At 57.6% G+C, this 25,635-nt stretch overlaps 4 protein-coding genes across 4 annotated transcripts in view; 3 read left to right on the top strand and 1 right to left on the bottom strand.

Annotated features, from left to right (window-relative positions):
- The window catches only part of VOLCADRAFT_116202 (uncharacterized protein), a gene marked incomplete at both ends in the record, with an annotated part of 9,063 nt that extends 7,244 nt beyond the window's left edge, over positions 1-1,819 (top strand). Inside the window, 2 exons of the mRNA XM_002946898.1 lie at positions 168-590; positions 720-1,819. Coding sequence (XP_002946944.1) covers positions 168-590; positions 720-1,819 — 1,523 coding nt within the window. The remainder of the gene's footprint in view (positions 1-167; positions 591-719) is intronic.
- Positions 1,820-5,688: 3,869 nt separating this feature from the next.
- VOLCADRAFT_116201 (uncharacterized protein) lies at positions 5,689-9,212 on the top strand (the record flags this gene model as incomplete). The annotated part of the gene is made up of 7 exons (XM_002946897.1): positions 5,689-5,704; positions 6,085-6,361; positions 7,074-7,566; positions 7,797-7,973; positions 8,479-8,540; positions 8,771-8,890; positions 9,011-9,212. 7 exons carry the CDS (start codon positions 5,689-5,691, stop codon positions 9,210-9,212), a joined length of 1,347 nt encoding a protein of 448 aa, XP_002946943.1.
- A 3,185-nt stretch (positions 9,213-12,397) lies between these two features.
- Positions 12,398-21,724, bottom strand: VOLCADRAFT_87049 (uncharacterized protein; the record flags this gene model as incomplete). Its single annotated transcript, XM_002946711.1, has 7 exons — positions 12,398-12,459; positions 12,834-16,490; positions 17,272-17,557; positions 18,092-19,330; positions 19,770-19,835; positions 20,870-21,126; positions 21,601-21,724. 7 exons carry the CDS (start codon positions 21,722-21,724, stop codon positions 12,398-12,400), a joined length of 5,691 nt encoding a protein of 1,896 aa, XP_002946757.1.
- A 2,674-nt stretch (positions 21,725-24,398) lies between these two features.
- Positions 24,399-25,635, top strand: part of VOLCADRAFT_87048 (uncharacterized protein) — a gene marked incomplete at both ends in the record, with an annotated part of 2,205 nt that continues 968 nt past the window's right edge. Inside the window, 4 exons of the mRNA XM_002946896.1 lie at positions 24,399-24,433; positions 24,553-24,666; positions 24,774-24,834; positions 25,146-25,248. Coding sequence (XP_002946942.1) covers positions 24,399-24,433; positions 24,553-24,666; positions 24,774-24,834; positions 25,146-25,248 — 313 coding nt within the window. The remainder of the gene's footprint in view (positions 24,434-24,552; positions 24,667-24,773; positions 24,835-25,145; positions 25,249-25,635) is intronic.

Here is a 25,635-nt window from a genome sequence, read left to right as displayed (position 1 = left end):
GCCGCCGCCGCCGCCGCCGCCGCTACCACCGCCACCTCTGGAAGGCGGCGCAACCTCCGGCAATGGCCGTGCGGGTCACGTGCAGCAGCAGCAGCAGCAGCAGCAGCAGCAGCACTACTGCGAAGATCACCACCACCACCACCACCAGCTCCACGACCCGCAATCAGGTCCCGTACAACAACAACAACAACAACAACAACATCAGCAGCAGCAGCAGAATGCCGTGTATCCTCAACACAACCCGCCACCGCCGCCGCCGCCGCCGCAATACCAGCACCACCTCCAACACCAGCACCAGCAGCAGATGCAGCCTCAGAATGCTGTCGTACAGAGCAGGGCGGCTTTCCGTGCGATGCCGTACTACGAGAATGGCCGTACACTGGCGGCGTCGTTGCCGCCGCCGGCGGCCATGCCGCCAATTCATTTAATGGCGCCGTCTCCCTGCGAGATGGGGACAGTTGTCGAGGGAGTGATTGACGGAATGTTCAACAGCGGCTACTTAGCAACCATCAACATGCGTGGCATGTCGTACAGAGCCGTACTGTTCAGTCCCGTGTTGGCGCTCTCGCCGTTCGCCACCGCCGCCGCCGGTGGGCGCAATGCGATGGTTGCCCTGGGCCCAGGCCCCTCCACTTCAACGGCGGCGGCGCTGCCACCAGCTGGGCCGTACTCTTCACCCATGCATGCCGTACATGCCCTTCCGCCTGGTGCTCCGACAGCACCTCCGATGCCGCCGTACCACCACGGCTTGCAGCTGCTGCATCCGCCGCCGCCGCCGCCACATCCGCATTTCCCGCTGCCGTTATCGTTCGCCAACGGGGAGGGTCCGCCGTACCCCGGCGGCAGCGGCGTGATGTCGCCGCTGATGCCGATGCCATCGCCCGCATCGTCCTTTCCCGTGCCGCCGGCGTCCGTGGCCGCGGCGGCGCCGCCGTCTCCGGACACGGCTGGACCCCCAGGGAAGGCGGGGCCGCCGCCGCCACCGCCGCCGCCGGTCCACGTTCTAGGGTCAGCTCCGCTGCCGCCGCCGCCGCCGCCGCCGCCGCCAGCCGCTATCGGCAACGGCTCCCTGCTGCCGGAGTTTAGGTCGCCAGCCACAGGCCCCCAGCAGCAGCAGCAGCAGCAGCAGCAGCAGCCGCAGCAGCCGTCAGCGAACGAGACCGCTGCAGCCTCGGCGCTTGCCGCCGTCGCCGCCAGGGTCATGTCGGAGCTTGGGACTCAGTTCAGCCGCCCGACGGCGGCGGCGCCGCCGCCGCCGCCACCACCTGCCTATGCCAGCGGCGGGCCCGTCGCCTTTGGCAGTACAGCGCAGGAGTACGACATGATACGCGTATATCGCCCCTGTGCCGGCCCGAGTGGCGGGTTAGCTGTGGGAGTTAACCAGAGAATTTCTGTTGACGGTAGCGGCGGAGCTGCCGGCGGCTCAGTACAGTACGACAGCCGCACTGCAGCTCAGGTGTCAAAACCTGAATCGCCGCTGGTCGTAGTGCCGCCGCCGCCGCCGCCGCCACTGAACCTTCCGTCTACGGCGCCGCCGCCGCAGGCAGCGGCGGCAGGGGTGCAGCCGCCGCCGCCGCCGCCGCCACCACCACAGGGCCTCAACAACGCCGTTGGCACGCATGATCATCATCAGCAGCAGCCGCCACCGCCACCGTCTACACAAGGTGCAGCGAGCGTGCTTGCCGCCGCGGCCGCAGCTATGGTAGCGGCAATGGCAGCACAGCACCAACAGCACCAACAGCACCAGCAGCAGCACCAGCAGCACCAACAGCAGCACCACCCTCTCTACCACCACAATCAGCAGCAACCGCAGCTCTAACAGCGGCCGCCGCCGCCGCCGCCGCCGCCGCTGCAGCAGCAATCTCATGGCCCGCGTCATCTACAACCCTACTACAGGACGAATGACGGTCGGCGGCAGCTAACACACCTTCATACAGCTATCATTTGCACCAGAGGTTGTATTAGAGCGACGGCGCAGTCTTGAAATCCACGTCCTAGCTACTTTCGTAGCCGGCTTGCGTGCATGAGAGGGAGGGGGAGAGAGGGAGGGAGAGTGAAAGAGAAAGCGCGCTTGGAGAGAACAGTCCTACTTTCTATGTAACCATTCCCGTACTCCGTATACCGTATCCCGTACTCCGTATACCGTATCTCGTACTCCGTATCAATACGTTGGATAGAGAGGGGATACGTTTGTGCTGTTTACCTGTGACGGGCACTCCTAGCTGTCATCCACATGGCTGCCGCTGCGCTTACGGTGTGGGGAGCCGGAAGGGTGTGGAGCTGAAAGGGGGGGGGGGAGGCACTGAAGAATTTCGGGGCCAGGGATTGCTGCATAGATGGCGCGTTGCCGCCGTGCAATCGTTTGTGCTTAAAGTCGCTTCTTATTGGTTTGCTCTTAATGCTGTGTAACAAAGCATTTGTTGGCTTTGTTGGCTTTCGTATGTTGGGATTTAATTGAAGGGGGAGGAAGCGGTTTCAGGAAGTGGTTTCAAAGTTTTAAAGTTTTAGTTGTGTGCCGTTCCTTGTGTGATGACCTTTTGATACAACTGCCTCTTCTCCTTCTTTCTGCTGCTGCTGCTGCTGCTACTGCTACTGTTTCGATATTTTCGATGATTGACACCGCTCGCACCGTTCACTTGTGCAAGAAGAAGAAAAAAGAATTTGGAAGAATTTTCTTTCTCTTTTCGTCGATGAATCCTGGATAGGAACGACCGAGTGAACGACCAAGTCGTAGTCCGGTAGCGGAAAACGATGAAAGGGCGGGCGATGGGGGCAGGAGAGGGAACCCGGGAACCCGGGGAAGACGGCAAAGGAGTAGAGAGGATGGAGAAAGGAAGGAGGCGTACAGAGGGCGATGGGTGGATGTATGTATGGATGGATGGATGGATGGATGGATGGATGGATGTGGGTCTAAACGCGCCTTTTTTCCATTTGTGTTCTTGAAAAATCCGTGCCGTGCTCTTGAAAGCCGTGCTCTAGAAAGAAACATCGTTCTAGGATATGCCGCTGGATATGCTGCAGGACTAATTGCTGCTGAGTGCCCATCTATATGTTCAGCTGGTTTCCGCGTGTTCGTACAGCTCGGAGGAGATACTCGGAGGGGACGCTGGCGAGAAACTGCACACCGGGTGCTGTTGACTGCTGTACATGTAGAAGCAAGCGCTGTACGTACAGCCGAGTGAAATATATAGGTTAGGAAAACTAGGGTTTCAGCTATTATTTTTGATTCAGAGAATGTAATTAACTAACATCAAATGACACAGAAACTTGGCTCACCTTTACTACTTACAAACATGTAGAAAAAGCGACATAATAATTATTGAACAAGTTGTATATGTAATGAGGGACCGTCCACTAGTACCGGGAAATGAAATGAATAGCAATAGTATTACTATGTAATAGTTTATACACAATATATAAAGTAAACTGGGGTAGTCAGCTTCTTCGAAGCCGACCCCTCGGAGACTGCCTTCGCACAACCCTTTCTTTCTAGCATTCAGCCGTTCAGATGCTTTCCTGCGGCCCTCGCTAGCCTCATGTTTCCGTTTCTTGGTGCTCACTACACCTCACTGTCACGTCTTTTAGCCCATCTCCCGCTAGCCTGCTGCACAAAATTACCGCCAACATATACCGCCAACATACCGCCACTGCTGTCTCACTTACATCATAGAAGAAAGAACACCTTTCTTCCCGTGAAACTTCGGGGACTTCGGGGACTCTTAAATAAAAATACGAAATGTCCAGGGGCTAGCGGCGTTATCAACTGTAGCTGATGAGTGCCTGAGAGCCCCTCTCAGGATGTGCTTGACGTCGGGCAGCAAGCCTCGGTGTTGTCGGTGCTGCTTGTGAAGCTGGTGGCCCGGCCACAGCAGCGTCCCCTCCCCCCACCTTTCAGCCCCGACGACTGAGGCTTCATGAGGCTTCACGACTTGCGCGCGACCTGTCCCTCTGTAGCAGCTGACCGCTGAAAAGGTCTCTCGAGTTGCTGGCGGTCGCGCTCTGCGCGTATTTATAGCACCGTACTGTGTACCGGCTGCTACATTCCCCCCCCTTTGAAGGGAACCGTCCCGGGCCCTTAGAGCCTCGTATACCGCCAGCCTGTGCCTACCTTCGCCTACCCTCGGGCAGTGGGTAATTACTCCACGTCACGTCATGTGCCGGCTCACATGCGCCTAGCCGTCTGCAGATTTTTCAGGCACAGAGACAGTCCAGTCGGTTCAGCTACTTTTATAGTTTGTGCGATATTCGCTTTCTGAGTCGCCACACCCGAAATACCACTCGAACGTGATCGGTGGGGGTTGAACCGACGACTCAGGATCGTGATTTTTCACGAGGTCTCGATACCAAATGTAGCAGCTGACCGCTGAAAAGGTCTCTCGAGTTGCTGGCGGTCGCGCTCTGCGCGTATTTATAGCACCGTACTGTGTACCGGCTGCTACACCCTCAGGCATTCGTATCCTCCTCGTGCGGAAGGGTCCGGTGTCCGAGAGAAATCCGAAGCTCCTTGGGGCGCGGGTGTGGAACCTGGCTTATGTCGCTGAGTACGAGCCCAGTGATGAAAAAGTGGACACGGCGTAGGGAATAAGGACATATGCATGAGTTGCTGGTGTTGCGGGCGCCCCTTTGCGGCCTCGCCATTGGTACACGGGTTTGGATTTGTTTATTTGTTTTACTGTTGTTTTATTTTACTGGTCTCACTCGCTCACCTCTTTCTTCAACTCATGCTTGCTCTGCACTGGCAAGGAGTTAGTGGGCAAATTAGTAAAATTCGCTTTCCTGTGACAATATTGATAGAACAGAATGGGGCCCGTGTGCCCGGGGACGGCCTCCAAAGGAAAGTTGGCGAATAAGCTCCTGTTTGCTTCTAGGTGCAAGTAGGGTTTCCCCCCCGATCTGGTCTACATCGTGTGTCGTTGGCGGTCCTTGCAGTGCTATGCTGCGCTGAGCGGCTGCGGCCATGCACTAACCGCAATAACGGGCATATGCATCGACGTTCGTTATTCCTAGAATAGCTTCGCTATTTGCACGCGCGTTACGTCGAGAATGATAGTGGTGGACCCGTATAGACGACCTGCACAGCATGATGTTCCCCGACTTGGTGAACGATGCGAAGTTGTGGGGAACGACTGCTCTAAGAGCAATGTTTTGAGATGATAGCGGGTGGAACGCCGCTCGCCAACGCCGCTGTACCGTTAGAACAAAGTGTTATCGTTCTGTAACTGGTGCATCTGCAGCAGCTGTCTCAGACGCGGCTGTGTACGTGCAACATGCAGAGAGTCTGCAGATTAGGAGCAACGACTGGCAGAACTTCGGTCCTTGTTGCTGTGTCGACGCCCCCGCCATGTGCTACGACATTTGTAAGGCTTGCACCTACTGACGCACCAACAACATTTGCATTTCCTAGCAGAAATTTCTTTATTATACTTGTACAAATATTGAAATGCCCCAAGATATGTGTGCAATTCTTGGCTATTAGCTTACGCTAGTAGCGTAATATCCGCGGTAGTGACCAGGAACGTCATCCCATTCTTCCGCACTATTAAAGCATGCCCTACTCCAACGACGCGATCGTGGACTTGTTTTTGGCGAAGGCATAACTTTAGGACAGAAAACCCTACCTTCCCATCCCGCCTAGGTCCTTCCAAGTGCACTGTCGAGGACCTATTTTAGCAGCGAGGAGGTTACAATATGACTATTGTGAAAGGTGGGTGACGAACTGCGCCTTGCTGGAAACGTTGTTTTGACTTCATGTACAGCGTCTGTGCGACGTGTGCGCACTTTGGCCATCCGACAAGGCTCGAGATGAGCTTTCTGATAACGCTATTCATGCTGCTCTAACTGCTTTAAACTGTAACATCGTCCACGTTGTTTGCCTGTTTCCCGCCCTCATGCAACACGAAACCACAGGTCTTCGCCACCTGTCCTCTTCTAGCCGCGTGCACCAGCCCTACAGATGCCCGCATCGGATTCCAGGCTGCCACCGAAATCACCTGCTGTCATCATTACGGCTCCGCGTCTCAACCGCCGCAACATCATCATCCCGGCCTTTTTCAGTTGTTACGTCACCACCTGCTCAACCAACAGACCCTTCAAACAACACATACTCTTCATCTTCAACCGGTACCACTTTTGATGTGCCTCCTGGGCCGCCATCGTGGTCGCGCCGTGCCGCGCTTTTCAGCCTGCCCATCTGCGCTGGCGTGCTGCTGCCGGGCGGCTGGGGCCGCGGTGCTATGGAAGCCCTGGCTTCCGAGAGCACCCTCGTGCTCCCCCGCCCCCGGCCGCTCCGCTCTCTCGGTTGGTCCGTACCTAGTGAACTAACGGTACTCAACGACCTGGAAGTTCCGTTAAAGCTGTACTGGTGAGGGTGGTGGCGGTGACGTGGGGTTGAGAACGGTCAAGGTGCTCATAGGAGTGGATCGCTTGTTGCAATTTAAATTAAATAATATTTTGAGGTAAGGGCCAGTTGTGCATTTCTCTTTGCTCAAAACGCCGTAGTGGACATAATGGACTGGACATGGATCTGTTTACATGTCGACCGTAAAGTTGGACCGACACCCAGCTAGCTACATGTGCAGTTGGTGTACAGGTCCCCCTGTGAACGGTCGGAAAGTATATTTTAAAATAAGTGGATAAGTTATCGATTGTCCATTCTCAAAGCTGGACTGCATATGTGGAGGGAGAGAAAAGGAATCTTTCTCTCTCTCTCTCTCGCACACACACACACACACACACGCACACACACACACACACACCCCACACACACCACACACACACACACACACACACACGCACGCACACACACACACGCATGCACGCGCACGCACATACACAGACACACAAACACCTCACATACACACACAAACACTGTAAACCCGCTCTTCCTCCGCTCTTCCTCCGCTCTCTCTAACCCACTGCCCTCGGCAACAAAAGCGATCATACTTCCTTCGCTATCTCACCACAATGCTCCTAAGGCAGTGCCTCACCAGAACGAGGCCAGCTCCTTTGTTGTAGCAGCGCAAACCAATGCCGTGTCTTCCCTTTTCGCCCCCTGCGCCTCACTTACACGCCAGGCTCAACTATGATGGCGATGCGGAATTGTTCGGATCACTGAGTCCCGGCTCCGTTTTCACGGTGCTCACGTTCGAATCCCACGCCTGGCGATTCGTCGACGGCACCTCGGGCGCCACTGTCGCCGAACATGTGATGGCGGCAGGACAGCAGATTGTACGGGTGGCACCGAGTACGGCAGCTGCCGCCGGTGGAGCCCTGGCGGGGCCGTCGACCAGCCGTCCGGCAACGTCGTACACTTACCAGGCGGCAACGTCACGGCCGCAGTTGGGGCCGCGTGGGTCCGGAACTGGAGGCGGCGCCGCCGCAGCGGAAGCGGGCGTTGCGGCGGCGCCTCCGCCGGGGTTGGAGGAGCTGCCGCCGCCGCAGCCGCCAACGACGGCGGTGCGCAGCGCGACTGCAGGCAGCGCTAGCGACGGCGGCGTCGTTCCGGCGCCCCTTTTTGAGGGCTTTGACGGTCTAGGCAACGAAGAGCAGCAGTATTGCCTTGCACAGGTGCGTCACGTGTGCGCGTCGTGTCTTGTGTATGTGTGTCGTCGTGTGTGTATATCTGTGTGTGTGTGTTTTTGCTGTGTCATCACACACAAACACCCACCTGGGCTTTCCTCCTGGAATCTGCGTAATACCCCCGACCCCCCGACCCCACTCTAGCCTGTCCATAACACCCCCTCTAATAACAAGTGTAACGCCTACACCGCCCCCGACACCGCTCTCGTCATAAACAGCTCCGAGAGATCGAGATCTTCCCCGGCGGCGGCAACGTGCTGCTCGTCCTCCCTGGATCCAAAACCCCCCTGGAGCTGACTCTGGCGGGTCCTGAGGCGCTCAGCCTGGTGGCCGCCACGGGCTCCCTGGAGCAGCGGCGGCCCTCCACGCTGGGGACCTGGACCCGGTCGCTGATGGTGGGGGCAAGGGGGGGATGGTGGTGGTTCGGGTTGGGGGGGGAGAGGTAGGGGGAGAAGGGACTTTCATGGATTAATTATACGGACATACATACACATATATACACACGCTTGGACGTTTTATCCGTTTGGGGAAATCACAAATGCTGCGCATCTGGGGGACAGCTGCATGTGGGGGAAAGATGTAGATAGGGGGCTGTCAGCTGACGTGGCGCCCACCTCCTCAATTGACCTCTTTCCCCCCACACACACAAACCCCTCCAAACCCCGCAATCCCCCCAGGTACGCGTTTTTTCACCCCCGTTTTTTAATCACCATCCCGCCCGCTAGGACGCCGCGCAAGAGAGCTACGAACAGAGTCCCTCTCCTCCGCCGCCCTCTCCTCCGCTGCCGCCTCCTCGTCCTCCTGCACCTCACAAAAGCGTGCCCGCACCGTCCTCTCCCCCCCTCTTCCCCCCGCTCCTCTCCCCCCGCTCCCCCACCTGCGTGTGTGTGTACGTCACAGGTCTCAGGGGTAGAGCTACGCCGTGTCTGCATAAACCGCATGGTGGATGGCGTGTATTACTGGTACGGCAAGAAGGGAGAGGGGACATGCGGGGGTTCGCGTTTGGGGGGTATTGCATGGAGGGAGGGAGGGAAGAGGCCCTGCGTCCGGCGTGTATGTGTGTGTATGTCTGTGTGTGGTGGAGTGGTGGAAATGGGATGAGTGGGGGGTTGGTTGAAGACAGTTCGGGGAATGCCCCGAATTCCCCCGGGGTTTTTAACCCCCTCCTCACCCGCCCCCTTTCCCCCCGCAGCCGTATCGTACTCTCCCGCCCGGACGGCTCACTCTGCAGTGTGGATGCGACCCCCGGGGACTCGCTGTCCATGGCGCTGCAGCTGAGGAAGCCCATCTACGTGGCCAGTGAAGTAGCCCGGTGCGGCGGGAGAGGGAGGTGGTGGAAGGGCTTGCATAAAACACACACGCATACATACATATATACATACATATTCACGTACACACGTCATGCACACACACCCAACCCCACACACCCCAGGGTGCACCAGTCTGTGGCCGACGTGTTCGCCAGCCGCCGCCGTGCCATGGAGGAGGCTGCCGCCAGCGGGCTGCTGGACGAGGCGGCGGAGGCGGAGGCGGACCTGAAGGCGCAGGCGGCCCTGGACAGCATCACTCGTGGGATACCCTCTGCTCCGCGGCCTGTGAGGGTGCTGCAGATGGACTCCCATTTGGACGCCTAGCAGCGGGTGGAGGTGGTGGGGGGGGAGAGGTGGAGGGCAGTGGTGGTTGTGGGCGCTATGTTCCTTCAGTCAGGGGAGTCAGTCACCTTTTTGTTGCTGTGGTGATGGTGATTGATTGGTTGTTGTTTGGGTTGTTGTTGTTGGTAGTGGTTGGTGGTGGCTACTTGTTGATGGTGGTTGCGGCGCTTTGTTGATTGATGGTTGTTGTTGTTGTTGGTTGTCGTTACGATGGTGGTGGTGACGCTGGAGAGAGCGTGTGTGTGTGTCTCTGTATGTATGTATGTATGAGAGGGATGACGGTGTGAACGGTATTACGTAATGGTAAATGACGGCACATGGCATCTGAAAGAAAAGGGAGGGGAAGGAGGGAGGGGAAGGGCGTGGGGTGGTGGTGGAAAGGGTTGGCAGTAGCGGCAGAGAGACCGACCGACCGACAAGGGTGTCGGCACTGGAAGTATTTCTGGGTGTGTCTGTATGTGTGTCTGTGTGTAGGTGCGTGAATGTGTATTTGAAGGTGTGTCAGTGGGGGTTGTTATCTATCCCTACGTCCACCCCGCTCCCCGTGCCCTTCCGTGTGTATGGGGGGGTAGCCGGATAGGTGTTGGTGACCCAGACGGGCGTTGATGATGATGATGAAGATGAGGATAATGATGAGAGAGGGTGATAATGAGGACGAGGAGCACGCAGGGGCTGAGCGTTGCGGTGAGGTGAGAGCGGGCGAATGGCCGCAGTTGTACCATAATATATCATCATCATCATCATCATTAACCACATGTCATTATTATATCGCATTTCTCAGCAGATTGCACGCACATGTGCACTTCAGAGAGGACTCAAATTTCATACGGCGTCGTGTTTGGAAACGCAGAAGAACCAACCCGGCAATCAACACCCGGGTATCTGCGTGCCCGTACATGTATGTATGTATGTAGAGAGTTTATGAATACGACTTTGTGTGTTCGCACGCTCGCTTGTTGCACGTTTGAAATGGAACAACATTTCTTTTGGTCTAGTTTGTGCGCTGTTGCAATTTACGTTCCTCTTTTGTGTATCAGTATTTAGTACAAAGGAAAAAGACCGCATTACCGGTATATTCGTTGCGTGCATGGCCTAGATCTGTAGCCTAGATCTATCATTTAATCGGATATGCGGATGGCTGCTGCTGCAGTTGCTGTTGTTATTGTTATTGTTATATTGTTGCTGGTTGTGCTCCTTGCTCGTTTGCCGCCGCCCTCAATCCAAGTCCAAGTGGAAAGTGGATTGCTGCCGGTGGGTTCGGTACTCCTGCTTCGTTCTGTAGCGCTACATGGCACTCCTCGATCTGTCTGAATCGCATGAAATCGCCATTCTGGCGTTGAAGGCGCGACGCGGCTACGCTGCCAAAATTCTGTTAAGGCTGTAGCTAGGGAGCACCTTGCTTGCCGCGCCAGTAGTCGTAAATAAAACTTTTATATCGTCGACGTCCAGTTTTCCTAAAAGTCTACATACGCGGCCTCTACGCTTTTCCCCCGCGTTGTTTGTGATGATGACCCAGTTGGTCGGTATGGGGAGGGCCCTGTACGATATACTATATAATTTGTACGATAAGACTAATGGCCTTTCCAACAACTGTAACGCGTAAAAGCTGTGCATTTGTGCTGTTGCAATACAAGGGAAAAACCGCGGCGCAGGTTGCGCTGTGCGCTTTCTACAGTACACACTCTTCGCGTGCCGGGGAGTGTTGAATGATCTTCTGTTGGTAGTTTGAAGACGTCTGGTTAAATTTATATAACTAGCAACCATTCCCCCTTTTACCACAGACCTTTTATCAAAGCGAAAAAGCCTAATACTAATATTTTCCTCTTCCTAGAATGAACTCCTTCATAATATCTTTTTCATTTAAACTTTTATCGTCCAAGCATTGACAAGGGAACGTCGTGGATATGCGGGTATACTGCAAAGCAAGCAGCAGGTAGCGCAATGAGCAGGGCATCCAGAGGTGATCAGAGGACAGGTGATTGCAGGCAGGCAGAGGGTGAGCCGCTTCCTGAGGCCACGGATACTCGCTGACAAGGGAAGAACAGCAGGCGCAGGCACGGGGTATGTGTCAGCCACAAGGGAAATCAGAGTACTCAATACACAGTTATGGGTTCACTTTCTACTATCAAAACCAGGACAACAACTACAAAAATAATCTGTAAAAATTGAAGCCTATCAAAAAGTTGGGTTAGCTGGTTTTTCTGGCTCCGGGAAAACTACGTTTTTCCCAATCTGATAGCTTTCGGCTTTTTTTGATATTTAAGAAGGATGGATATTAATTGATGGGCAGGATACACAGGATCGTTACACAAGATAGTTGCTTCAACCCCCGGCCGGGGCGTGATCATTGATAAAGCTCATATGACGCTAGTCGAGCAGGTTGCACGCGTGTTTGCGAGAGGGCATTTCATCAGATTTGTCAGCGTGATAAAGATAAATAACGACAACTGTAGAAGGGTTCAATAGCGCTGCTTTATTATTGTGTAGTACATACATGTCTTGCTAGTAAGGTCAATCAAAAGAAATTGGGCCTTCATCCCTTTTTCACAAAAAAAACATGATGTGGGGGTCGGCGATTAGCCACTACCGAGAGGTTGCCCAAAGGTGGCTCAGTAGAAGAGCATGACCTGACAAATTCATCATGGCATATGTTCGTATGCTATCGACAAAATCAATGCTGTAATATACAACAACGAAACCATTTCCGCGTAACAGTGTGTGGTGCTTAGGACCGGATTTATGCCAGTTCGCCCTATTGATGGCCAAAACGCACTGACAATTTTTTTCGCCATGGAAAGAAACGGTATATTATTCACAAATTTGGGCAATTTGACAAACCCACAATTCAATCCAATTTTAGGCAATGTAACCTCCAGTCAACCAGCTCCATCAGCGCAACCTAGCGCTGCCATGGCACGGAGGAGCTGGGTAGCTCCACACACAAACAAAGTTGTGCAATAGTCCGACATGGGACCAACAACAGCAAGCAACGTGGCGTTAACCGGTCCGTTTCATCCAACCTTGCTAAGTCAACCTGCGGCATAAATGCTCTCACAAAACAGAAAAAACAACAATGACGATCTCTTCGGCCACATGTTGGGACACATTTCGACGGGGCCCAAAACACCACCAGCGGTGCGAGGACCGGCTCCTGCGCGCACTCTTACTTACATCACCACCAGCTTATCATCATTACCATGAACAACACAATCACCAAGGACACTCCTCCCTGTGGCACAGAAAAAACGGTTGAGACGCGTACGAGCATGCCGTCCAGCGCAAGACACCCAAACCCGATGTTTAACAACGGCATACCACCATACATGTAATAACGGTATGCCGTACATGTCCTAGGCAATCACTCCCTGTAGTAGCTGGCCGCTGAAAAGGCCTCTCGAGATGCTGATGCACGTGCTTAGCGCGCATTTGTAGACGTTATGTGTGCCGTACTGTGTGCCGTACTGTGTGCCAGCTACTACACTCCCGTAAATCCCCAGCTCCGCCCTTGTCCGGCAGCGTTAAAGCAGCTCCCTTACAGTCATCACCGCGCACGTGTGAAGCCAACTGAAGATCCCCGGCAGGTTGCAGCAACCGCCTTCTCACCACCCGAGGCTGCTACCGCCGCCACAGCCGCCGCTGCCGCCGGCCCTCCCACCGTCGCACCCCCCACAGCCGCCACAACTCCGCCGCCGCCCTTGTGCGCTACCTTCACCGCCACCGGCACCAACGCCCCCATACCCCTAACCTCCAGCTGCCGTCGCTGCCGTTCCTCCCTCTTCGCACCCTCCGCCGCAGCTTCTGTCGTACATCGACTTGCTGCTGAAGAAGAACCCCAGCTGCTTTGCGCGGAGCTCCCCCCGCTGCTGCCCCCGCCCGAGCCCACCGGAACAGCAGCTCCCCCGTCAGAAACCCCCGTTGGAGCTCCCGGGAGCCCGGGAGCTGTAGTCGGGGGGAGTGACGGGGACGACAGGGCTTGTGCGGGCGCCGAGCCGGCAATCGGCGCTGAAGAGCAACTTGCTGGCGCTGCCGCCGGCGACGCCGGGCGGGGTGCTGGCGACGGCGGCCGCGATGTCCTGGCGATGTCGCGCGGGGGGGCAAGCCCGGCTCTGCTGCTGCTGCCGCTGCTGTCGCCCTCTGCCGCCGCAGCGGCGGCGGCGGTCACGGCGTTGCACGCCGCCGACAAGGTCGTGAAGCACGACAAAACGTCCGAGTCGTCTAATTGCCGTACTCGGGGAATGGTTATGGTGGGCACCGGCGGACGGCTAGAGAACGACGACACCAGCGCCGATGAGGAAGTACGAACTAAGCTTCGGCTGTCGGCGGCGGTGGCGGCAGGTGTGAGGCCTCTGGACGCGGGGCGGCGGCCGTTGCCGCCGCCGGCTTGCCGTACAGGGACAACGACAGCCACCGTTGGAACCACTGGCACGGCCGCAGGGCCCATCACGCGGGGATCTGGCCGCCGCTCCGCAGTTTCCATCTTCACGGGCCCCGCTGCGACATCACGTATCCCGTTCGTCCCGTTGTGTTCACGTTGACGGTGATGGTGATTGTGATGGTAATGGAGCTGGTTGGAGACCAGGGGATTGCAAGGCGGTCTGGCGGAAGCGGGGCGAGGAAGGCGCGCCGGCCCAGTGCCAGGCCCGGGGGGCTGGGCTGAGGAAGGGCGATGGGCACTAGCTCCGCTGTTGCCCACAGCCGCAGCATCCGCAGCCGCGCAGCCGCTCTCTGATGACCGCTGGCTAAGTCGGCGCACGACTTGACGCCCCAAACCCACCGCTTCATGGGGCAGAATAACAGGACCGGTTCCGGAGCCCGAGCTGGAGCTCCGTTGCAGCGAGCCGTTACGGTAAGGGTTAGTAGAGCCGGATGAGGAACTGGTGCGGCGGCGCTGCGGCATCACCGCATGCGGCGGTGATGCCGACGACAGCGGTCCCGAGGACCAGGCTGCCATTTCTGCGCCGGTAGTGCCTTTGGTAGCGGCGACCGCGGCGGTATCAAAGACCTTGTACGACGGCGGCGACGGAGAGCGCGGCGCGCCGGTGATGATAGACGTGGTAAGACTCTGTGGGGCAGCGGCAGCGGTGGCGGTAGCGGCTCGCCCACTGCCGTACGTGGCCAAAGCCTGCAGTAGCTCCCTCGACGCCATGTCGCGGGCGGCGGCAGAGCTACCCCCCAATCCCAACGCTGCGCCCGCCGCCGCCAACAGCTCAGACCCGTACTTGGTCTGTAAGCGCAGCATGGCGGTGTGGTTGAGCCGAACTGACGGCGGGTGGCCTGCGGCTGCGCCGTCGCCGAAGGACAAAGAGACGTAGTCCGCCGACCACAGATTCCGGGACCCCCAGGGCCCCAAGACGCGCACGCCGTCCTCGCTCACGCGCATGGTTGCTGCCGCTGCTGCCTGTGCCTGCGCCTCCGCAGCCGCCACTACCGCCGACGCCGACGGCACCAGAGCTGCGGAGCTTGGACGCGCGCCCGTGAGGAAACGAGGCCGAGATGGCTTAGCCTGAGGCTCGTGTAGAGAATGCCGACGCTGACCCTTCGGCCCGGAACTGTCGCTGTCGTTGGTGTCATTGCTGTTGCCGTCGCCACGGCTTGGTCTGGGCGCCCCGTTGGGGTCTTGTGACCAGCCAGCGTCGCAGCTGCCGTCCTCGGGGCTGTCCCCACATTGCTGCTGCTGTTGTTGCTGCTGCTGCAGATGCAGGTGTTGCCGCTGCTGTCCCTTAGCGAAATTCTCGGCGTTGGGTAAGGTGGGCGAGCTGGGCGGTGGCTGCTCGCTGCCGGCGCGTTCCCCAATTCCTTCGGTTAGTGGCCTTGGGCTGCTGCTCGCCTGCTGTGGTTCGCCTGCTGCTGGCGACTGTGAAGACAGAGCGGCCCGCTGTGCACCTTGCTCCTGCCAGTGCGCATGCAAGAGCAGGTTTTGCTGGTGCTGGTGCTGCTGGTGTTGGTGCTGCTGGTGCAACCCCACCGATGCTGTCACCCGCTCTCGCTCTACAGCGTTCAACGCCCCCCGCAAGGGAAGTGACATGGGCGGGAAGCCACTCGATCTGCTGCCAAGGAGCTGCTCATAAAGCGCAACCGCGACCTCGTCTTCACCATCCCCATCGTTACCGCGGTCCGCAACGACGTCCTCGACCTCGAACTCCACCCCTTTCTGCGCCACCCCTTTCCCAGCCGCCGTCGCGCTATCGCCAAGCGCGCCATGACGCCCGCTGGGCTGATACGAAGGCACAGACTCCTCCCAAGTCGCCAGGGATTCTGTCTGCGGTACATTGGCCTCCTCCACGCCACCCGCCAGCCAGCCAGCCCGGACCGCCTCCGCGCCCGCTGCTGCCGCTGCCGCCGCTGCTGCCGCCGCATCTGTTTCGCCAGGCCACGTGCTCATGTGCTGGCGTATTGGCATTTGTCCAGGCGTTACCAGCGGGGATGCGCGCACAAGACCTCCGCTCGTCGCCATAGGCAGTGCGAACGGCGCGTAGTCGACACCGGCAAGGGCCGTCTCGCCATTGACTGACCTGGCGCCTAGTTCTGGAGTTTGAACCGGCGGCTCGAATAATCGTACACTGGCTGGTTGCTCTTGAAGGACACCATTTGCAAGTTGCTGCTGCTGCTGCTGCGCGTGTTGGTGATGGTGTAAGTGGTTCTGTTGTCGTCGCTCCTCTTCCGGTGCTTCCGACGCGACAACTGGTGAGAACCCGGCAGCCGGCAGCACCACGCGCTCCCCGTCTTCTTCTTCCCCTTCCTCCGCAGCCTCTTCCTCAGCAACCACCGCACCCGTGTCCCCGCCAAACGGTACGAAGCGCGCTGTGTTTTGCCGTGACAGGCTAAAGCCACGGCTTAGCACCGGCGGCCGGTGCCCGCGCCCGTTCCCTCTGGTTCCAGCAGGCTCCGAAACCCCGCCGCCTCCACCGCCACCGCTGCCGCTGCCGCCTTCACCGTCCTGCCTTGCTGCATCACTGCTTCCGCCCCCCGACCTTGGCCGGCTAGCGGGACTACCGAGGAGGACATCCGGCCGGGAGGTAGCTGCCGAGGCCGCCGCGGCGGCGGCCGCCATTCCGGCGGCGGGCAGTGGATGACTGCCGCTGCCCCCCGCCGCTCTTGTGGGGCCTGGGGGGCCTAGGGGCGGTACCGCTGGCGCCACGGAGACGGATTGCGCGTCAGGCTGAGGTTCCACAACCCGCACGACGGGTGAAGGAGGGAGCCCGATTCCCTTCCGAACCCAGTCCGGGAGCTTAGCAAGCACGGGGTCGTGCTCGATGGGTCCTACGGGGAAGACAGCGGTTGCGTTTCCAGGTTTGGTTGGTTGTGACGGTTTGGTTGTTGTCGGCGGCAGAGTGCAGATGAAGACGGGAAGCAGCAGCTAGGGATAAGAGCTAGCACGACAGCCACCACTCAACCCCCTCCTAAAATGTAATCCTCGGATCATCCTCGTCGGCGGCCATACGACGGTAATGTGGGTAAAAGGAGGACACCGGCGGTGCATGCAACGCCAGGCGTCGAAGCAACAACAGGTCACAAACAGGTCATGCTTCAAGATGATTATTTCAAGGTCGCTTGTAGCGTTCCTGCCAACCGTGTGTCCTACTCTTCAGAGCCGCAGGCCCATTAGAATTAGAGGACAGATGGCCTAAAACATTACGCCAGCAGGTGTTTCCCACCCCCACCCCCCCTGATTGACTCCTCCCTCCCCCTCCAGTTGCAGTTGCTGGCATGCAAACGAGCTTTACTAGGGGCCCACATAAAGCCCCTCTGAGCAGGGGCCAACCAATAACGAGGCGTTTTTGGAGGTTAAGTGTGCGCGACAGCTCCAATGTGCGGCGCCGTTCCCCAACCCCCAGCAGCTAAAACCTCATCAAGCTACAGCACCGCCACACAAACCAAACTCCCACCCGCGTGTTGCTGTTTGCATTGCTGATTGTAAATTGTGAAGATTACACTAGTCACGCATATTGACATCACCGTCTCAGATGTAAACCAACAGAGGCACGCACATGCAAATGTGGTAGCGGGTGCGGCCCTACCTGGCATGGGTGCGCCGGCGTACCTGACACTTCGAAGCGAAGCGCCTCCGGTGCCGAAGCCGCTTGGAAGCGCGGCCGATGGCGGGACTGGCTGCCGCTGCTTTTGCTGCCACGCAGCAAGACCCCTAGGACGCCGTCGGGGTCGGTAGTGACCCATGGTTCAATTGGGTCGCCCTCATGGCGTTTCCCTCCATTGCTTGCGGGATGCTGACGCCTGGAATCTGTCTGGGTGCTCGACTGTGGCTGCAGCTGGGTAGTTAAGTGCGGATGGCGCGGCTGAGGGGACGAGGACGCCTGCACCGGCCGATGCTGTGCAGGAGGAGGAGGAGGAACAGGCAATGGTGCCGAAGACGGTGGCGATGGCGATGGCGACGATGCATGCGGGTGAGAGTAAGACGAGCCGGGTGATGTAATCCGCTTCATGTGATGATGATGATGATGATGATGCTGGCCCAAGCTGCTGGCCAACTCGGCAGCCGACACTTCACCACCTCCAATCAGGCCGTTTACGTCCGTGACAATCCCCCCCATGGGCACGCCACCACTTCTATGCCGCTCCTCGTCACCTTCGGGAGACAGACGGGAAGAAAAAGCGGTATTCGATCGTGGCTGAGTTGTTGACGACGCGCGCGAGATCACCGACACACCCTGACACTGCTGTTGCTGTGGCTGCTGCTGTTGCTGCTGTTGCTGTGGCTGCTGCTGACTTGTGTTCCGTGTGTGCGGCTGCTGCGATGGAGCTAGTGAGGTTAATGGATGCTGGGACGGAAAAAGCACCGGCGCAGATTGTTGCGTCGGCGGCGGCGGCGGTCCTGATGGGATTTGTGTAACCGTGTATTGCACCTGCGCCGAATGCGATTGGCGCAGTGCCGGCGGTGGTGGCTGCGGCCTCAGCAGCGGCTGAGCGCACAAATGGCTCGTCGGGCTCGAGGACAGTCCCGTCGAGGCACGAAGATCCTCCATCACCAAAGTACGCACATCGATGCGCTCAACATCCAGGACTTGCGCCAAGAGGGCGGCGGAGCGCCAGCCCTCGGCCTTGGCCCCCAGCGGCAAGGCCGCCGCCGCACCCGCCGCCGGCAGCGGCAGCGGCAGCGGCAGCGGCAGCGGCAGCGGCGCGCTCACGGCCATAGCCAGCGGACTCAGCGCAGCTGGACTCTGCACTCGGCTAGTGGAGACGCGACTTGGGATGCCCACAGTCGGCGACGCCAACGGCACACGGCCAAGAGACGTGGTGGTGGCTGCGGACCCTGCGCAGCCTCCGCAGGACGTCACCGGCGCGCTTGTGGAACATGCAGGTACGGGCTGCGGCTGCTTTTGCGGCACCCAGGCAGTGCCTTCACCGCGCGTTGAGCCGGCATTGGGGCTGTCCGGTCGCGACCCCACGGATAAGGATCTCGCGCCCAACGGCCCGGTAGCCGGTGGCTGTGCGATAGCAGCCTCTCGCCCGTCCGCTGCCATTCGCAATGGTGCTTGCGCCGCCTCACCCGTGAGCCCCGTGGCCAAATGCATCTCCTCGGCCAAGTAACTCGTGCTTTTTCGCCACCTTTGCGTCGAGCCCCAGTTCTCTGAGGTAGGGCCCACAGCCAGGTCCCCCTCCTGGCCCTCGGCGCGGCTCAGCAGCGACGCCAGGGCAGATGACGCCCGGACCGCGGGGGCGGAGCGCCGACCTTGCCGCCGGCTGTGCCGCGGATGGCTGCTGGTTCGTGCGTTGGTCGCCGAGCCGCGTGGGGTTGCTGCTGATGCTGCTGGCGACGCCGCTTGTGCTGTCGGTGAAGGCGACGACATGTTATCCACGATGGCGCTACATCCGCTGGCGCGGCGGCGTGGGACTGCGGTACTGCTGCTGCGAGAAGTGAAACCCACATCGGCAAAGGACCGTGAGGTGGAGCCACCGTCCGCGACACCGCTGCCGGCGGCGGCACGCTGTGACGACGACGACGGACGCCCGCCTTTCCTTTTGGTTATGTTGTTGGCAGCGGCGGCCTCGCCATTGTCGGTTCCCGGATGGCCCTTTCGCCGATTGCGCTGCGTCATGGGAATCGTCGTGAGGTGCAGCAACCTCTGTATCCCTTCCCCGCCCTGGCAGCAGCATTACAGCGGCAGCGGATTTGTAAAGGTATTTGAGAAGGTCGATGGTTTCAAGCGGATCTTGCGTGCTGGACGGCGTGCTATGGGAGGAGAGTGAAAGGCATGCATGTTTCCGGCACTTCCGGCCAACTACCGTACCTCCGGTAGAGGTGCCGTGTGGAGTTATGAAAAACGCGACACCACAAAAGCGAGATCATTACGCAGTTTAGGGCAGTACTAGTACACAGCGAAGGAGCTCCCTTTGCCGTTTCTCTGGATTGGATAAGCTGCGTCATGCATGACGAATGCCGCGGAATGGCTACAAGGCAAGTGCAAAGAGACGTCGGTGGAATTGCAAAGACTAATGTGAAATCAGAAAGTCAAGAAGCTTAGACGTAATGGAAACGGGGTCCGCCTCCCAACAACGCAACCGCAATTGCGACCAGCTCACCGCCATGGCGTCCTTCAGCATTTCCTTCCTCTTAAATATCTCGAGCAATTCATACACCTTGTACCCCTGAAGTAAACGGAGGTTATAAACAGAAACTCAATACCAGTTTGCTACAGTATCTTCAAAGATTGATCCGGTACGGCAACAGCCTACGTAGTTGGGTCCCCAGGCCGGCCCATAAATTAAAAGCGGAGAATGTAAGAGCAAGGTGTGTTGATATGGCCTCTTGCAAGAAACGCATGTCGGAGGCTGGACTAAAGTTATCGTCTTTCAGAGGTCATCGACGCCACATGTGCTGCTACACGTTATCTGGAATCAGTAGACAAGCGCCCATATGTCGTGTGCGATACATCATCCACCTATGTACCGTGTACCGTTGGCAAGCCAGGGATACACATAAGGAGGACCAAGGCGCGCAGTCCTCCTTATGTGTACCGTTGGCAAGCCACGGCTCTTTTTCCTCTATCGCCCTCGCTCTCTCCGGTACGCGCGCAGGGTACGCCGCTCCCTCTGCTATCGTGTGGACGAGGTTTCAAATGGACGAGCACCGACATTCGCCAAGGCCCAATGTGCTTCGTCTTCGGGGCAAGACTGAGGAATACACCCCCATCCTGCTGTTGTGCGAGATGGACGAGTTCTCGCACCCCAAGCACACACCCTGTGTGTGCCGTGTGTACAATGCGAAGCTGGTCGTCCTTGCCGTCCGCTGTTCATCGCGAAAGACGGTCGTATGGTTGCGGACCCTGACACGGTTGATCAAAGTCCCTGGTTTGACATGGTATTTGGCACGATTCTACCAAAGAACAAACGCAACGAAAACCACTATTACAGTCATGAGTATATATCTCCCTTCACTCTTCCTGAGTTCCTTGCCAAATCTGGAAGGAGGAAGTACGCGGGGATTTGTGCACATATCCTGTGTGCGCATGCGTGTCGGACTCCTGGCTTCCCCAACTCTCGCCGTTTTCTCCAGAGAGAGCTGTCAGACGCCGTTACAATCACGTCGATGCCAGCAGGGCCCCACAACCATACCCAACCCCGGGCACCTGTGCAAACCCAACTGCATATGCCGTATCCGGTCGTTGCACAGACCCACGTACCGTTTCTCGCATTAGTAGCCCTTGCTCGGAACGCATCAAGTCATCGTACGATTCCACGGCTAGCAGCTTTTGCGCCATATATTCCAGGAAGTCGTTGTATGAAATTTTGAGACCATGTCGAGCGCTTATGTCCATGCGCGCGGCAATCATGCGGACAGTCTCGGTCCTACAGCGCATATCAACGTCCCAGCGACCATGCGTGGTGTTTCTGTTGAGGTAATGTGATATCGTGAAATGGTGAACGCTGGTCATATAACCTGAGGAACCCCGGGTGTGTTATGTTCATAATTAGGGAGGTAAGACAAGTACGCAGCTAGACGGGTAGTGTGAACAGTAGACGCCATGACATGCGCGTAAAGCAGTCGGCTATGGTTCACACTTCACATGCTCGCTGCTGTCGGGGCATGTGACAAACGTAGCTATCGCGCCTTCCGCAAGCTTGCTCTTTCACTTACAGAAGGCGAAAACCATCGTCGACACCTCACAGGAACCCTTTCAGCATACTTACCTAATGGGTTTCCCATAAGCGTCGCTCAGGGCTGCATGAAGCTCCTGTCGCGTTATGTAACCTGTTACGCGGAAAAACTCATGCTGTGAAGCCCAGCACTCAGCAGTCATCCACCAGTTCCAGCATTCAAGTGCGAAGCGTATTCGCCTTGAAGAATTGGTTAGATATGCCACCGAATTCGCTCGCAGGCTATCTAGCGAAAGGTTAAGCCGACTCCTCTCACCCTTTCGTTCGACATCCAGCCTGTCGTAAATCTCAGAGATATCTTGCTTTGCCTCGTTTGAAAGGTATGGTTGCCACGTGATACTCTTATCCTTCTTCCGCAGCGTCGCCAGGTCTTCCTCCATAATGTTTCTGTCCGCGGCCCACGTCCAGGCCCGCGTGCTCAACACAACTTCGGAAGTTCATTAAAAGCCATGATAGCAAGAGATGTGCTCAACAGCAAGAGAGCCACCAGATAGTAAAGCGAGGGTGGCGGGCCACAAGGTGCCTAACGCGGACATAATAATGGCGAAACTAACAAGTTGACATTCGCAGTAACATGCCGAAGATTACAAGCCATTCGGCAGGTGCTTCGCTCACCGCATGCTGCCAAGCGCACGCCGTACGTCGACGAGGCCTCTGCAAACATTTGCTGGATGGATGCAAAACTACTGCATCCTTCTCGGCTTCGCTTCCTTTGCTCTGTAAGGTTACAGGGAGTCAGTACAGGGTGCCGGGCTGCCGGCTCGCGTGACTAACGCTCGGACTAGGTACAGCGGCGTTGCAACCATTGTAACGTGACCGTAGGCTTGGCTCGCCATGCCAGGGGAAGACCCCGCTGAAACCCTGAGACGAGTGGGGTACGCGTAGTACCTTACAATCGCCACCCCTGGCGAATTTAAGCGGCCTAACCTGACGCATTAATGGGCAATTAGTGGCAATTCAGGGGCCCCCCCTTCAACTGATTTGGGTTTGCATGGTTTTCCCCATACGCTGAGAGAGTGTTTTCAGGTGTTCCAGCTGCCCTAGCCACTTTCCTTACAGGAACCTCAAAACCGTATGATGGACCCTGGCCCCCATAAGCCCTGCCTGCTGCTTGATGTATCATTTGGGCCTCTTCTCCAAACTTAAATGTCGATAAGTCAACGCCAGCCTACAGCTACCATAACGTGGAGAAATGCAGATGCTTACCACATTGGAGCTTAGTGTTGGTCAAAGACAAAGCGTGCAGGTTCAGACATGCAAAGGCATCCTGCAGCACGTTGCCATTAGTAAGCACTCGCCACATACGCGTTACATCACGACGACACACTGACGTACATCGACGTACGCAAACGTACATGACATTTTCAGAAGTACTGGGTACGGTGAGGGCAGTTGGAGGGGTGGTACGGGTGCCACGGTTGAGTAGAATTGGTTTCGCAAGGGAGGAGGTGACAGGAAGTTGAAATTAGTTACAGAATCTTATGCGCTGGAATATTTCCAAGCTTGGAGCGACCTTGGCAGTCACTTGGCCGTATGGGCGCTGCAGCGGACTGTTATTAAACCCTACCCCAAGGTCATATGCCCTGTACAGAGCAGAGAGCTATGCCAAAAGAATCACCAGGAACCACCGCAACCGAGCCCACCAAACGCACCCTCACCCGCCAAGGCATTTCCCCTACGGAAACAGCACACACCTGGCAAAAGAGCAGAAGATTCAGTCCAGCGAGTTACGTGTTGAGTGCGTCCAGCACCGTCCTTCAACGAACCTCTTGAATTGGGAACCTAATGCCCTTTTTTTAAATTTTCTTCGAGGAACAGTGGAAAGACGCCCACCCGGGGAGAATTCGACCAGGTCGCCTACCAGTGCCCCACCTCTCTTCATGAGAGCCCTTCCGAACCCTTGTCAACGGCTGGATCAACCTGCTGGGTCGGCGGGGTCCCTGCAATCCGACTACATGCACTGGCAACCCTTGTGCGAGCCTACCGGTCCACGGATATTGCATTTGGGGTGCCGCCAGGCTCTCGCTCGGCAGGGGCACACACGGAACGCGGCGCGGTACCTCTGATTTTGATGCGTATCAAAATTCCTCCATCTGCGCCGTCATCTGCGCCGGACTGCTGCTGTCACTCCGAGTCCCACTTCACGCCTACGCCTGCTGCGTGACTTGTGCGTCTTCGGCTTCCTTTGGAGTATTACTGTGTGCGTGGCCACAACGGTGGGGAGCTGCGACTGGACGATCTCCGGGCCGCACCCCTTTCCCTGGGGCTTCCCACTACCCCTTTCCCTGCTGCCGATGGTCGGGTACCCACCACCTGCACCTTTCAGATTGCTTGACTCGGCGCTAAAAGGTATTGTGGAGTTCGTGCACCGGCTCGACTAATCATGGGGTCCACCGATGCTGCGGCCTCCACCCTCAGTGCCCTCTCGTTGCACCTCACCGCGTGCTCCAAGGACAGCATCCCCGTGACCAGCTATCTTTGCAGCCCCCTGCAATCTGATGGGCGCCGTTTCAGGGAAGCTCCGCTCACCACCGAGGCACTGGAGTTTCGGCTCAAGTCCCATCCACGCACCCTCAACCAGGGGGGGGGCGAAATGAGCTATAGCTTCCGTCAGGGAGTTCTACAGCATGCCTTCCAGTATGGCACGCCCCTGAACGAGCTGCGTTGCCTCCACCTCACCCGCCGTCTACGGCAAGGTGAGAGGAAGACATCGGATAGTGATTCCGAGGTGGATTAGGCGCGCCAAGATTAAGGTGGGGATTGAGGGTGGAGCCCTAGGTGGGAGACATTGGCGCGCCTACATGCATGCATGGCAACATCGGCTCGGTGTCCCTTCAGTTATCATCCCTTTGTCCCCTCTCTTGTATGTGCTTGTCTAGCGGCTCTTACACTACTTTCCCACAGGTCATCAGTCTCCAAAGTCGTGAAAAAGCACAAGAATTTAGCATGGTTCCCAATCGTCGCTAGCTGTGCGCGATCCCGTACACACATGGAAGGAAAAGACCTACTTCGCGCCGCTGAGCAAGACGATCTTTATTATTTTTTATCATCAAGATGGGATCCCACGGTCTTTTGGAGCTTCTCACGGGGTACGCGCAATCGCGAAACGGAAATACGTTAACGTGGCTTGACGGTGCATACTAGCAAGCTCAGGACACATATGAAGCTAAAGTGATGATCTTGCATATTTCAATACTCTGATTCACAGGCCGGCAGCTGTCAAAATTGCTGGCCTACTGGGAAGCACAGCGGTCGTCTTCGGAGTGCAGCGACTGGTGCCAACTTTTGATCCTTCCTGGTATAAGTCCCTGAGGAAGCCAAAGTAAGTTGCATGCATAGCACAGGATCCTGGCGTAACATTTAGGGAGCGCTTGTAAAGCTGTGCTCTTAACCGCTCTTAACCGCCGTGCTCCGCTCCGTGGCCCGCAGCTGGACGCCTCCAAATTACGTCTTCCCTATGGTTTGGATACCACTCAAACTTATGCAATCAGTAAGTACCTGGAACAACCGCAACCACGTTGCTTCCGACAGCTGTGATATCAGCTAGCCAGCTACCCCCTCCTCTCTTTCCGTCCCTTCGCTTCATTTACCTGCATCTTCGACATTCCTGGGTTATATGTCAGTCCGGGAATTTTTGATGCTTCTGAGGTCGTCTATATGCCATGACAGAGGCTATTCCTGGTCAGAAGTGCAGCATGGATTTTTAAGGAGTCCTGCGCTAAGCATGAATTTCAGTCTGTTGCATAGGTCACCTGCTCATAAAAGGCGGTCTTACCCGACTGCTGTCCACCACGGCAACAGGTGGCATTGTGGCTGGTTTGCACCAAGGCACCGACTGCCGGCGCGATGGCGCTACCCCTGGCCGCGTTTGGAGCGCACATGTTCCTGGGGAACTGGTGGAACGGTGAGGGAGGGAGCGGTGAGGGAGTGAGCGGTGCGGGAGGGGCGGTGAGGGAGGGAGCGGGAGCGGTGAGGGAGGGAGCGGTGAGGGAGGGAGCGGTGAGGGAGGGAGCGGTGAGGGAGGGGGCGGTGAGAGAGGGAGCGGTGAGGGAGGGGGCGGTGAGGGAGGGAGCGGTGAGGGAGGGAGCGGTGAGGGAGGGAGCGGGAGCGGTGAGGGAGGGAGCGGTGCGGGAGGGGCGGTGAGGGAGGGAGCGGTGAGGGAGGGAGCGGTGAGGGAGGGAGCGGGAGCGGTGAGGGAGGGAGCGGTGAGGGAGGGAGCGGTGCGGGAGGGGCGGTGAGGGAGGGAGCGGGAGCGGTGAGGGAGGGAGCGGCGAGGGAGGGAGCGGTGAGG

This window comes from Volvox carteri (genome assembly GCF_000143455.1).
Source record: "Volvox carteri f. nagariensis unplaced genomic scaffold VOLCAscaffold_4, whole genome shotgun sequence".
Taxonomy (NCBI): domain Eukaryota; kingdom Viridiplantae; phylum Chlorophyta; class Chlorophyceae; order Chlamydomonadales; family Volvocaceae; genus Volvox; species Volvox carteri.
The sequence above is the reverse complement of the archived record's forward strand: the minus strand, read 5'-3'. Positions and strand labels throughout refer to the sequence as shown.